Source organism: Sus scrofa, chromosome 17 (genome assembly GCF_054392235.1).
Source record: "Sus scrofa isolate SSC_HxYL_T2T_F1_AM1 chromosome 17, Sscrofa_HxYL_maternal_Yorkshire_Landrace_v2.0, whole genome shotgun sequence".
In the NCBI taxonomy this organism is placed as follows: domain Eukaryota; kingdom Metazoa; phylum Chordata; class Mammalia; order Artiodactyla; family Suidae; genus Sus; species Sus scrofa.
In genome coordinates, this window is record NC_139399.1 from 33,996,820 (window position 1) to 34,011,737 (window position 14,918).

The window sequence follows — 14,918 nt, forward strand, 5'->3', positions numbered from 1 at the left end:
GCCCAGAAATGGAAAAAAAAGAAAAAAAAAAAAGTAAATGCAACGAAAAGGATAATAATTCAAATAGTAACTGTAAGAGAGCTGGGGTGGCTGCATAAATATTAGAAAAAGAGGACTAAAAACAAGAACTATTACTAGAGACAAAGAGAGACATTTTGTGATGATGAAAGAATCAATCAAGACACAGCAGTTACAAAATGTATACCAACGTAACAAGTCCCCAAAATATGTGATGCAAAAACTATGAGTCAGCCTCGAGGTAAGGCTCCATCGATCATCTGACCACCTAAGCCCCAGCTTTTACTGGTGGACCACAGTGGTGTGTTGGATCTCCAAGAATTAGCATCAATTCAGAGCCAGTATCTAGTAATTTCCCAAAGCTTTGGGCATTTCCTTTTCCTGAAGGCACAGTCACTCTAATGAAGGCAGTGGGTTCCTTTGAAAAGGCTCCAAGGATGAGTTAAGACATGTACTTGCAAAGAGGCAGGGTCCATCCCCAAGGAGACCCAGTCTCTCTTCAATCGGGGAGCTATGGGTTTGTGAAATGACTTGTCTTTTTTTTTTTGGCTTTTTGCCACTTCTAGGGCCGCTCCTGCAGCATATGGAGGTTCCCAAGCTAAGGTTCTAATTGGAGCTGTAGCCACTGGCCTACACCACAGCCACAGCAATGCAGGATCCGAGCCGAGTCTGCAACCTACACCACAGCTCATGGCAACGCTGGATCCTTAACCCACTGAGCAAGGCCAGGGATCGAACCTGCAACCTCATGGTTCCCAGTTCGATTCACTAACCACTGAGCCACAACGGGAACTCCATGAAATGACTTAAGTCTTGAACCTGTGTGAAAGACTTGGATGTTCCACTGTGGTAACTAAGGTCACATTTTTGGCTACAGAATGTGGTTTGTTTGTTTGTTTGTTTTTCTAATTATATAAACCAAGCAATATACCAGTAGGCTGTCCACCTATTTCACTCTTGGGAATACCATGACTGGATTCTGATTACTGATACATCACTGCTGCCTTTTACAACAGATATGATACTCTGGAATCCCATTAGCCCGCTGAAATCAGGGAGCTCATCTCAACAGCAGCATCTCCCATGATCATGCCCGGCCTCCAAAGGAAAGCATCCATGGAACTTTTCATGGACGCAAGAGCTCCTTTCACTAGTGTCATCCTCAACGCCTTAGTCAAGAAAGTGTCTTCTGACCTTCTTGTGAAAGGCAGGTGAGCGTTGGGGACACACAAGACAGACTTGATAAACCTACTCCCGCATGATAGCAGGAAAAGCCTGGTATCTCAGTCTCACTAAATATGGGCTACTACTGAGTCCAAGTTTTCATGAGTCAACCAAAAAAGCAGTTGGAGCCACCGCCAGCTGCATTAGCTAAGTCAATTTAGAACCTACAGAAGATGCATGCATATCAGTGAACTTGGCCCAAATTAGTGTTATATTCTGCCTCTTTAAAATCCACTCCCACACTTGTTCCTCAAGATCCTGCCAATATATATTAGCAAAATTGTGCACTTCTTTTTCTTTTCCTTTTTTTTTTTTTTTTTTTTTTTTTTTGGCCACGCCTGCAGTGACATGCAGAAGTTCCTGGGCCAGGGATCCAACTCGAGCCACAGCAGTGACAACACCAGATGCTTAACCCGCTGAGCCATCAAGGAGCTCCTGGGTCTTCTTTTCATGGGTAAGCTTTTTTCCTGGATCACGGTGTGTACCTGGCCCTCTACAGCATGCTGGGATTGGACCGGAGCAATGCTACAAGGTGGTTGTGGTGAGTGTTGAGGAGAATACACCTCCCCTTTCAAAGTCACCGCCCCAGGTGAGGTTATCACAGAAATTTCAAGGAAAGGTAGGCTAGCATCCTCAGACAGAAGGGTAAGTTCACCCACTGGCAGGATGCTTAGAGTATTTTAGAAAACAGAGATTGTACCTTTTGCTTGGGTCCAACCCAACACTTCCATTCCAAGTTTCAGGATCCTAGTCTGTCCCAATGTAACTTTCAGAAAAGAAATACAGGCATTCCCTGGCAGCTCAGCAGGTTAAGGATCTGGCATTGTCACTGCTACAACGTGGGTTTGATCCCTGGCCAGAGAACTTCCTCATGCCATGGGCATAGCCAAAACAAACAAAAAAAGAAATGTGGTGAGAGTGAATTCAGCTGATGTTGTCACTCGCCAACACATACAAGTCAATGCTGGGTTTGAGTTCAGCAGTATAACCCTGGAGCTACAAGACACGGGTCCTTTTAGGGCTGCCTCGGGAGCACTCTGGTTCTCAGACTATGAGTTAAAGGCCCTGAGCTTGTCAGGTGCTGCGATGCTCCCAGGTGCTCAGAAGGACCCACCCACACCACAGCCCTCAGCTCATCAGTGTTGCCTAACCATCAAGTGCAGCAGACTCTAGCAGCTCAAGAGGCTTGCTTCAGGTGACACTTCTTCACGACCTGCCCGATGAGATGGCTTGATTTACTGTGATGCCACTTTATGCTGTGGATCACTAGCATCCTGTTTCCCACTGGGAAGGAGCTCAGCATTGCTTTCCAGGAAAGGGAAGGACCAAAGAACTTCCAAAACTCTGTCTCTGCAGGTTTAGTTCCTGAAGCTACTCCAGGTACCAATTCTGTATCAGAGTCCATCCGGGAGACAGAAACCACTGGGTACTATGAACAGGGAAAGTTTAATATAAATAGTCACTATCTATTACTACTACTACTACTACAGAATTAACTACTAATAGGTAAAGCAAACTGTAATGGGTACAGGACTGCCCAGGACAAGAAGATGTTACCACCTCTGTGGCTGAAGCAGAAACCCAAAGAGAATGAAATCTGGAAGAGGACCTCACTGAATTGTGTGTGGCTGTCACCCACTGGCTGGCAGAGAAGTTCACTGGGGCGACACAGACCAGAGCTGGCAGGTGAAAGGCCACCTGTGGGGTCCTACGAAATTCATTAGGAGTTTCCCTCTGAGGAGCTGGCAGAATGTGCTGGGAGGTCACGTGCAGAACTGCTGGGAAACTGCCCACCAGATGCCTGAGAGAGTACCCAGAAGTGGGTAGATACCCCTGGAACCCACTGAGGTCTTCACAGGAGTCTGCTGTGGTTCACTGCGCTCCTCACGACCGGGTGTGAACTAAGCATCATCAGAGCCAAAGGAGAGGGAAGCACCCCAGAAACAGGAAGAGGTGCCAAGCCCGTCCTCCTGCACTGGCCCTCCCGGCAATGTGCCTCCATTCAAGTCAGCTGGCAAAGACTTTATTTTTTTAATTTTTATTTATTTTTTTTTATTTTTAGGGGATATGGAAGTTCCCAGGCTAGGGATCGAATTGGAGCTGCAGCTGTCTGCCTACACAACAGCCACAGCAACACCGGATCCGAGCTGCATTTATACCCTACACTGCAGCTTGCGGCAATGCTGGATGCTTAACCCACTGAGAGAGGGCCAGAGATTGAATCTTCATCCTCATAGATCTTCAACAGGTTCTTAAACTGCTGAGCCACAATGGAAACTCCTCTAACTGCAAACTTAATTATAGGATAATATCAGTTATCTACACTTAGTCAAAATGTTTTAACTTAGATACAGTGATCAAGCCATAGCCTATATAAACAGCCTTTTTGGACAGAATGATGTATCTTATGGATATACAGACTTGAAAGTAGAACTTTTGTCATGTGTTTCTAGAACATATTCATATTTGTCTCCAGATTATAAAAAGAAATATATGAGTAGGAAACGTGTTTATCCATGCATGCACCATTGAAACAAAAAGATTTCAGTCTTTTTCTGAGCCCATGCTTTTCCCAGACCACACAAAAGAAATGGCATTGCAAACAAGTTTTTTCATTCTTAAATAGGATTCTGGATAGTAAAAGATTCATTTGCCAGTAACTCTTTCAACAAGCATTCATACCTGTGGGTCACGTGTGCCAAGTACTGTGCTCCTGCTGCAGAGAAAGATCAGACCAACCAATGCAAGAAGGTTTTAAGGATTCGTGTTGCTCACCTGAGCTCCTTCTGGGGGTGGCAGACGACAGCCAAATATGGGCGGGACAGAAGAGCCGCATTCAAGACAGTAGCGAGCAAAGGGATCAGACGGGCGGCGCACGAGGCAGTGGGCACACCTGCAACAAAAGGCAGTCCTGATGAGGGCACACTAGGAAGTCAAGTGAAAATTAAAAGCACTCAGATGTTTTTTTATTTTGTGGCCACACCCTGAGCATATGGAAGTTCCCGGGCCAGGAATCGAACCTGTGCTGCAGCTGCAACCTGTGCCATAGTTGTGGCAATGCCGTGTCCTTAACCTGCTACACCACACGGAAACTTCCTCAAACCTTCTTTTAAAATAAAATAAGAAGCAGGACACTCTCAAAGGCTATGGAACAAGGTCAAGACAGGAGATGCTTCTCTAGTCATTTTATTACAAAGGGGCCTCAGCTGGAACCACTTGTGGTGCCCTCAACCTGGAGGCTAGGCCCATCTCACTTCTTGACCGAAGCAACCTTGATCCCATTCCTGAGTGGGGCCTTGGCTTGTCCTATGACCTTGGATTTGGCATGGATTTGGGTGAGCTCTGGGAATACCAGCCATGTCTATGTTGCACTTTTCTGACTTCCTACCTCAGCATGGAGCCCAGTGTGAGTGATAGGTCCTCTTACTTCGCACTTTAGAGAGTCACCATCCGTCCGGCTCCACCTTCATCCTCACTCACCTGGGAAGAGTCTGAGGCCCTGCCCCAGCAACATCTGGCCCCACTTCCTGGGCCACTGGATCCCAGCTTTTAGCCCTCATCCACCCACCTGCTTTGGGATATCAGCCAAAGCAGAAGGATTCCTGAAACTGGGCTTTCCTGTGACTAACAGTGCCACTGCCACACTTTCCAGGCAGCCTGGGGGACTGATCCTGTGACCTATCTGAACTGTTCCCCAGATCCGATTATTTGTTGCCTGTACCAGTCTCTTCCACAGCCTCTCAATAATCACCAGCCTCTGTAGTTGAGTCCACTTGGGGAAGGACAGTCTTTTCAACAATGCTGCTGGGCAAACTGGATATCACATGCAAAGGAATAAGGTTGGATCCATACCTTATGCCATACATAAAAACGAACTCCAAATAGACCAAAGGCCTAAATGTTTGAGGTACATTTATAAATCTCCCAGAAGGGCACATATGACACTGGATTTTAAGAATGATTTCATGGATATCATCCCAAAATCACGGGATTTTTTTTACATAAAAATTTGTAAATCAAAAAATACTATCAAGAAGAGTGAAAAGACAACTTACAGATGGAAGAAACTATTTGCAAATCATATATCTGATAAGGGATTCATATCTGGGATATGTAAAAAACTCTTGCAACTAACAACAAAAAGCAAACAACCCGGAGTTCCCTTCATGGCACAGTAGAAACAAATCCGATTGGGAACCATGAGGTTGTGGGTTCCATCCCTGGCCTTGCTCAGTGGGTTAAAGATCCAGCATTGTCGTGAGCTGTGGTGTAGGTCACAGACACAGCTCAGATCTGGCATTGCTGTGGCTGTGGCATAGGCCGGCACCCCTGATTAGACCCCTAGCCTAGGAACCTCCATATGCCACAGGTACAGCCCTAAAAAGCAAAAAAAAAAAAAAAAAAAAAAAAAAAAAACCCAAAAAACAAAAAACAAAAACTAGTAATATATTTTCAGAAGTAAAATAAACGACCACAAGAGCACAAAGGCTGTGGTTATTCAGCTACTGGAAGTAAACTGTCATAGGTTCTTAGGCTATATATGAAGTGGCATAATACTACATGAAGACAGAGTGGATAAGCTAAAAGTATTGTACTATAACCCTACTACTGAAAAAAAACTTATACTAATAAGCCAACAAAGGATACAAAATAAAATCTAAAAGAAAACTTACACTAATAAGCCAACAAAGGATACAAAATAAAATAGAATCATAAAACATACCCAATTAATCCAAAAGAAAGCAGAAAAAAATAAGGGCAACAAAAGATAGATAAGACACACAGAAAACAAATAATATGATGGTTGACTTAAATTAAAACATATCAATATCAGAAAAAATACAAATACTCTTAACAGCTCAATTAAAACGCAGAGATTGTTAGCTTTTTTTAAAATAAAAAAGCAAGACCTAATTATAAAAGAAACCAACTTTATAATAGAGAAACATAAATAAAAGGATGAAAAAAGATACATCATGCAAATTCTAATCAAGAGAAAGCCTGATAGGAATATCATTAATAAAGCTGATACTAATATCGGGCATGTTTGATTCTGGGCAGAGAATATTATCTGGGTTTAAAAAAGTTATTTCCTAATGATAATGGGTCAATTCTGCAATGGCACAGAAGTATCCAGAAGGTTTTATACATTTACTAATAGAGCTTCAAAGTATATGAAGCAAGAACTGGTAGAAATACAAGGATAAGTAAACAAATGCATAATTACAGCCATAGATTTCAGCACAATTTCCTCAAGGATTGATAAAACAATAGACAAAACTGGTAAAGATAGAGAGGACTTAATACAACATTATGTTCGTTTCAGGCATACAACATAAAGATTCAATAGTTGTATGCACTGCAAAATGATCACATCACCACAATAAGTCTAGTTAACATCTGTCACTATATATAGATACAGACTTTCTTTTTCTTGGGATGATGAGAACTTCTTAGATTTACTCTCAGCAACCTTCAAATATGCAATACATTCGTGTTATACAGTATTAGTGTAGTAGTATGAACTATGGTCACTGTACTGTATGTTATATCCCCAGGATTTGTTTATTTTATAACTGAACATTTGTACCTTTTGATCACCTTCATCCATTTCACCCACCCTCCCAAATCATAGGGAAACACAAATTAAAACCACGACTACCGCCTCACCAGAAGGGCTGAAAATAAAAATAAAAGTATGGGTGACGGTATAAAGAAACTGGAACTCTCATAAATCATATATTGCTGGTGGGAATGCAAAATGATAACAACCTCTTAGGAAAACAGTTGGGCAGTTTTCTTAAAAAGTTAAATATACAGCTATGATATGACCTGGCTACTTCACTCTGAGCTATTTACCTAAGAGAAATGAAAGCAGATGTGCACAGGACGACTTGTATACAAATGTTCACAGCAGCTTTATCTGTTAACTGCCAAAAACTGGATACAAGCTAAATGTCCATCAATAGGAGACTGGATAACCACTGTGATGTATCCATACGATGGAACAGTACTCGGCAATAAAAAGAAAGAAATGTCTGATGTATGTAACCATGTAACCACACGGGTGAGTCTCAAAATAATTAGGTGAGTGAAAGAAGCCTGGCAAAGGAGTAAATCATTCCATTTACATATGGAATCAAATGCAAACTAAACTACAGTGATAAGAAGCAGACCCACAGGTGCCTGGGGATGGGGAGGGACAGATGGGAAAAAGGGTGCAATGTAGGAAATTTTGAAGGTGATGGATTTGTTCATTTTCTTTTCTTTTTTGTATTTTTAGGGTCACACTTGTGGCATATGGAGCTTCCCAGGCTAGGGGTCGAATCAGAGCTGCAGCTGCTGGCCTACACCACAGCCACAGCAACGCCAGATCTGAGCCACGTCTGAGAACTACACTGCAGCTCTTGGCAACACCAGATCCTTAACTCTGAGCGAGGCCAGGGATCAAACCTGCGTCCTCATGGAAACTAGTCAGATTTGTTTCTGCCGAGCCATGAAGGGAACTCTGATTTGTTTATTTTCTTGATTGTTATGAGAGTTTCAAGATTATATGTATATGTCAATTGTACTCTTTAAGAGCAGTTTATTGTATGTCATTTGTACCTTTTAAGTCTGGAAAATTTTAATAAAAAACAGCTGGGGATGGGCAAATACCATTATTATATCCCAACGTCAAATTCTTCTTGACCACAATGTGTCTTAGGTAGGACCTAGGAAATAGTAAAGAGAAAGTAATACTTACTTGAGAAAGTCTGTCTCCCTCTGAATTCTCATGATCTCCGTGCTTGTCAAACTCTTCTGACCAGTTATGTGCGCAAAACCAGGGAACTAAAATTAAGAATATGTATACAATCATGGCAAAAGCTATGGTATAGAAAATTACATTAAAATTCATTGTCATCATTTTAATATTTTGTCTCGCCATATCTGGCATCCATTTAAAAAAAAAAAAAAAAACCATGCTGGGGAAAGTCTTCAGTAATGATCACTCCAGTACACAACACTAAAAAATTGTAAATGGTGCTCATAATCAGATATGTATATTTCATTACCTGTAAGAGTTTACAAGAAAAGACACCTGAATTACCATCAGAGAGACCAGGTTTGAGAATTTAGAGACCTAGATGAGCTCACCTGAAAGAATAATCATCTCTGTTATCTAGAAACATTTAACTCACTCTGTTTTAAAATTTTATTTATGTATTTTTCCTTTTTATGACCACACCAGTGGCATATGAAAGTTCCCAGGCTAAGGGTCAGAGCTGCAGCTGCCAGCCTACACCACAGCCACGGCAATACCAGATCCGAGTTGCATCTGTGACCTGTGCAGCAGCTTGCGGCAATGCCAGATCCTTAATCCACTGAGCGAGGCCAGGGATCAAACCCGCATCCTCATGGATACTAGTCAGGTTCTTAACAGGAACTCCCTGATTTTTTTTGGCCACACTCAAAGCATGCAAAAGTTCCCAGGCCAGGGGTCAAATCTGCACCACAGCAGTGACCTGAGCCACAGAAGTGACAACGCTGGATCCCTAACCCACTAGGTCACCAGGGACTCCTGATATATTTTTATTTGAGCATCTTCCTTGTACCAGACACTGTGTTGGAGGGTCTGATAGCAGGAAATGTGCCTGACATGCTGCAGTCATCACCTCCTAGACATTTCGTAGCAACCTTATGAAGTAGGGTATCATCCCCATCTCATCAGAGTTTTGTAACATTTTCTTTGATGTAATTTCAAGGTTAGAGGAAAGCTGCAAGGAGAGTACAGCTAAGTCCTGTGTGCCCAGCTTGACCAACTGTTCACATTAACACCTTGTCCCAAGTGCTCCCATTCTCTCTCTCTCATTTCTTTTTTCTTGTTTTGCTTTTTAAGGCTGCACTCACAGCATATGGAAGTTCCCAAGCAGGGGCTGAATCAGAGCTACAGCTGCCAGCCTATGCCACAGTCATAGAAACCTGGGACCCCCAACCCACTGAGTGAGGCCAGGGATTGAATCTGCATCCTCATGGATAATAGCTCGTTACTGCTGAGCTACAAAGGGAACATCCACATTCTCTCTCCGAAGCATGAGAATAATCAGTGGCAGTCACATCCTGCCTCCGAACGCTGCAACACTTCCCGAGGACAGGAGCGTCCTCCTACACAACCATGCAGGTACCAAAACCAGAAGAGGCAGCGGTGATACAGCACTACTGATCCTTATTCAAATTCCATCAGCTGTGCCAGTGACATTTTCCTCCTGGGTGAGGATCCAGCCCGATACCACACTTTGCACTTACTGGTCATGTCTTTTCTGTCTCCTTGAATTGGGAATAATTCCTCAGTCTGTATCTTTCATAATACACACTTTTTTCCCCTCTTTTGGCCATCCTGCAGCATATGGAAATACCTGGGCCAGGGATCAGATCAAAGCCACAGCTGTGACCTACACTGCAGCTGTGGTAATGCCGGATCCTTAACCCACTGTGCCAGGCTGGGGATCGAACCTGCATCCCAGCGCTCCAGAGATACTGCCAATCCTGTTGTGCCACATGAAAGTGGGAACTCCTCTTTCATGACCTTAATCTATGGATTCTCCCTCAATCTGGTTTTGTCTGACGTTTCCTTGTGACTGGCACAAATGCCAGAGAAATACTAAGTCTTTCTTACATAAGGAGGCACACGTGACACCCCCTCTTAAAAATGAGCTCAGAATGTCTGAGTCACCTGTGTGGGTCACGTCCACGATGCATGTACGATCTCATGTCCTCGAGCCTGTCCGACCCCAGCAGACTCCATTTACCATAGGCCTGCAGGCTGAGTTTACGACTGCAGAAGCTACCCTTGAAGGCAAGTCAGGGGTTTTAGTTGCTTTTGTGTCAGATCCAACCCTAGACCAAATGGCGCAAAGTGGCCGGTCTACTGGCTAAATTTGGTCTGCCACTGACTGAGTTTCATCTAGCCCATACATACTGTTCCCATAGCACATCAAAATTTAATTCAATTGTTAAAACTTTAAATTCAGGAGTTCCCTTCATGGCTCAGTGGTTAACAAACCAAACACGGCTAGGATCCATGAGGATGCAGGTTTAATCCCTGGCCTCGATCAGTGGGTTAAGGATCCAGCATTGCCAAGAGCTGTGGTGTAGGTCGCAGACGTGGCTCAGATATGGCGTGGCTGTGGCGTAGGCCGGCAGCTGCAGCTCCAATTCAACCCCTAGCCTGGGAGCTTCCATATGCTGTGGGTATGGCCCTAAAAAGCAAAAAAAAAAAAAAAAAAAAGAGAAGAAAGCAAAAAAAAAAACCACTTTAAATTCTGTTATAACACATAAAGGTGCAGGTTTTTTACTTCTCTCCCAAATTCCTCAAGATGCGGGAACACTGAGCCTGCAGGCCTTCTTGTCAATGAAGCTGACAGAGATGGAGTTGAGCAGAGATGGCCTATTTAGCTAGCTGGCTTGGGCATCATTCCACGTGGCCAGAGAAACCACAATTCTGTGCCCTGACACTAAAGCCAGGTGTCAGCTGTCCTTTCCCTTCCACACTGGCTGTACCATCCACCTACTCAGCTCCTTGTCTGCAGGGCACTCCCACGCCAGAGGCCCAGCTCAGAGATACTCTGTCTCCCTGGTGACTGCTGGCCCGCTGTAACATCCGCCAGCATCACTAATGCTGATGTCTGATGAGCGTCACCTATGCTTCAAGGATGCCTCAGCTAAGACTGAGCTGGAATATGGAGAAGAACCACTTACCAATACGAAGAAAGAGTGAAAGATCAAAGTTTTGTGGTCCTCTTTTGGCCTCCTTGGTCCTGTGAACCCTAGTCAAATGCCCCCAATTTGTCCCCACGTTTCCAGTCTTTTGTGGGATCTGAATCTTGGAATCTTTACATATGGTTTTGCTCTTTTTCCTTAGAAGCAGCTCTTAAATTACTAGGTGGGCAAGGAAATCCAAACACTCACGCACAAAGAAAGCAATTCTTTCTAGACACACTACAGATAACTATGGTCAGGGATCGAACCTGACTAGTATCCATGAGGTTGCGGGTTCAATCCCTGGCCTTGCTCAGTGGGTTAGGGATCTGGCGTTGCAGTGAGCTGTGGTGTTGGTTGCGGAGGTGACTTGGATCCTGAGTTGCTGTGGCTCTGGTGTAGGCTGGTGGCTATAGCTCCGATTCAACCCCTAGCCTGGGAACCTCCATATGCCACGGGAAGCGGCTCTAGAAAAAGGCAAAAAAAAAAAAAAAAAAAAAAAAAGACAGATTATCAGGCCCACCCCCCAGAGTCCCTGATTTAGCAGGTCTGGGGTGGCACCTGAGGATCTGCATTTCTGATGAGCTTCTAAGTGACACTGATGCTACTGGTCTGGCGGCCTCACTTTGAGAACTCCTGATCTGCCCCCTTACTCAGCTCTTTTCCAAGACATACATCACCAGTCTTAATTTTTTATTTGATTATTCATATGTTCATTATCTGCCTGTCCCCACTCCCAATAAAATGTGAGCTCCATGAAGACAAGGGCTTTTCTTGTTCAACTAGGTATTCCCGGCACTGGAAGTGCCTCTGGAGTGTGGTGAAAAGGCAGGGGATGCTTCCTTAGAATATTTTATGGGACGCACTAAAAACATAGTAGGTATTCTAGAAGTTCCACCATGGCACAGAGTGTTAAGGATAATCCGGTGTTGCTGCAGCTGTGGCACGGGTTCGACCCCTGGTCCAGGAACTTCCACATGTTGCAGGTACAGCCAACCTCTCCACACCAAAACACAGAAAGTCTTCAGTACCCCAAAGATTTTGTTTAGAAGTTACCTGGGTCTGTTGGGTGGCTGGTCTAGAGGCTGATTCTTCACGGAAAGCTGGAGTTTCCCGTGGACTCTCTGAGAAGCGAAGATCTTTTAAAGTTTTAGGGTCATTTCTTTCACCCATATCTACAATTACATCAAAAGCATCACTCTGTGAATATCTGCAATTACATATGGCTTCATGCAAATGTCTTCATAGTGGGAAACATTTTAATAAGGGACCTCGCTTGTCACCTTCTTTTTCCAAAGCAGTAATTATACAAAGAAGCTCCCACTCAGTTGAATTAAATATGAGAAAGAAAAATATTAGCCCAGACTGAGAAAATTAAAGTCTGCCCTGTGACACTCTACAACAATCCACCCTAGACTGGGAAACAAGATAAATCCAATTGCAAGGTTGGCAGGAAACATTGTGGGTCCCAAGGACACGCAGCAGCTGTTAACACAACGGCCCCCACTCCAAGTGACGGCTGTTTCTTACTTGCCCAGAAACCTTGTTCTCGAAAATCAGACTGTGAGGACCTTTGCCATCTGAGATCCCATCGATAAGAATGAAACATCCTCCGATTCGATCCTGGAGGACCCAAGTCACTGACATAGAGAAGCAGCCAGAGTTCCTTCCTTCCATCCTTCCTCCCTTCCCTCACCACAGCAACACCAGATCTGAGCCTCGTCTGCAACCTACACACGAGCTCACGACACAAACAGATCCTTAACCCACTGAGTGGGGCCAGGGATCAAACCTGCATCCTCATGGACACTAGTCAGGTTCCTAACTCGCTGAGCTACAGCAGGAACTCCCAGCAGCTGCAGTTTCCAACCCTGGTGCAGAGCTTCAGAGAAAGGTTTCTGAGTGTGATAGTCCATATCTATCTTTGTTGTTCCCAAGGTAACAGAGCCCTGGTCCTCCTCTTGTTCCATATCTTATGGTGACCATTTCACACAGAGGCCTGCTTGCCTTCAGCCTATCAAAACTCTGCTTTTGTTTAAATTTCACTCAAACTCCACCCCTTCCCCCAAAGCCCTGTAACTGTCATCTGTGCTCGGTGATGAGAAGCCCCATGGCTCCTCTGCTGTGAGTTTCCTGAGCTGCAATGAGTAGGTAAATCTGACTTTGCTGAATAGCTTGAAAATCCCTCATGGTCTTATGCTGTTAGCTAGGGTAGCATTAAAACTCAAATTGAAAAGTTCCCTTGTGGCACAGCCAGTTAAGGACCTAGAGTTGTCACTGCAGTGGCTCAGGTCACTGCTTCAGCGAGGGTTTGATCCTTGACCTGGGAACTTCCACATGCCATGGGTGCAACCAATAAAAACCCAAAAAAACAAAACTCAAACTATAGCTTGCAGGAGTTCTGTTGTGGCTCAGCGGTAAGGAACCAGACTAGAATTCATGAGAACACAGGTTCATTCCCTAGCCTTGCTCAGTGGGTTAAGGATCTGATGTTGCCGTGAGCTGTGGTGTAGGTCACAGATGAGGCTCAGATCTGCCATTGCTTCGGTTGTGGTGTAGGCTGGCAGCTACAGCTCTGACTTGACCCCAGCCTGGGAATTTCCACATGCCATGGGTATGGCCTTAAAAAAAAGACCAAAAAAATTGTAGCTTACTTTCCTGCTCCAGCATTTCTTATGCAACCCTTCTGCGGGCAAGAAAACAAGCAGTGAACCTGTTAGGTGGTTTAGAATGTAAAACTTATCTTCCAGTTACATCATACCTGGAAATTTTCCAAGGTTAACATTCCAACCCAGTTTATTTTCAGCATTCTTATACTTCTTCCTTACTTTTGGTTCAACAAATCCATTTTTCAAATCCTAGGAAGGAAAAGATTGCATATCAGTCCCTTGATTCTGGCCCATTTAGAAAAGAAAATGAGAGGCTCCATGGGAGGGACAGTGACAGAGCTTCTTACAAAAGGGTTTACAGTCATTCTCGCCAAGTGACCTCTGCCTCACCTTTCTTCAGAACCACACAGCTTTGAAGCTGGGTTGCTTGGCTGGCAGTACCTCTGCTGGGGAAGCTCCACCAGATCAAGTGGCCAAGACTGGAGGCAGGATGCAACACATGCAGGCAGGACGTGGCAATCACGGAGTCCGAGGAATAACTGAGGGACCACCCGATTCAGGGGGCAAAGACAGGGTGGGCTCAGGCCACCACCTGACCACACAGGGTCCTGAAGAAGCATAAACATTCTTTTCTCTGGACGTTCTTTTCCTCAGACTCAGTCCCTTCTGCTTGGCTCAAGTTGAGCTCCTGCTGATACATGGATGCTCAGCCTCTGTGAGCTGCCCTTGCCCAGCACAGAGCCCTTCCCTGATGCCCACACTATGCCTGCACCCACTGCTGTGATCCCACAGCCTCCTCTCTGGCCCCTGGTCCATCGCTGGGCTGAAGGGACTCCCCAAAAGTTCTCATCACCCCCAGCAAGTCCTTTGTGGCTGAGATTTTTTGGTTGGTTGCCTTGCAGTGAACTGGCCCATCCTCTGGCCCTGGGATCTGTCTCACTGATGCCCAGAACCTAGGGATTAATGTTTCAAATGTCCTTTCTAGATGGGTCCAGTTCATTCTCCAAAGAGGTGAGGCTTTGCAGCTATTTGCGGATGAAGATTTGAACATGACTGAAGGCTCTGCTCACTGAGGGTTTCTCTGATGCATCCTACTCAACAAATATACATGCACGGCACACTCCTACCTGCCCCCAGGCATCACACTGAGTTTGGCAGACGTGTTCTCTGCCCCAAGAGCTTACAATGTACAGGAGACCGACGAGGAGCAAAGGAATTGCATAACCAGACCATTTGTAAAAGGACAAAGCCTGGGTTCGAGGGGAACAGAGTCACAACACAGCACACACAGATTAGTGTGGCTGGAATATAAACAAAGGAGTCACAAAG

At 44.6% G+C, this 14,918-nt stretch overlaps 1 protein-coding gene across 45 annotated transcripts in view; it reads right to left on the reverse strand.

Annotated features, from left to right (window-relative positions):
- DZANK1 (double zinc ribbon and ankyrin repeat domains 1) overlaps positions 1–14,918 on the reverse strand; it is a 68,015-nt gene that overhangs the window by 41,597 nt on the left and 11,500 nt on the right. For all 45 annotated transcript variants that reach the window (XR_014832876.1, XR_014832877.1, XR_014832878.1 and 42 more), the window contains exons 5-8: positions 13,742–13,838; positions 12,037–12,155; positions 7,988–8,073; positions 4,018–4,135 (exon numbers count right to left, since the gene is read on the reverse strand). Coding sequence is in view for 17 of the 45 variants with exons in the window: in XM_021078191.2 (XP_020933850.1) it covers positions 4,018–4,135; positions 7,988–8,073; positions 12,037–12,155; positions 13,742–13,838 (420 nt within the window). In the remaining 28 variants the exon portion in view is untranslated. The remainder of the gene's footprint in view (positions 1–4,017; positions 4,136–7,987; positions 8,074–12,036; positions 12,156–13,741; positions 13,839–14,918) is intronic.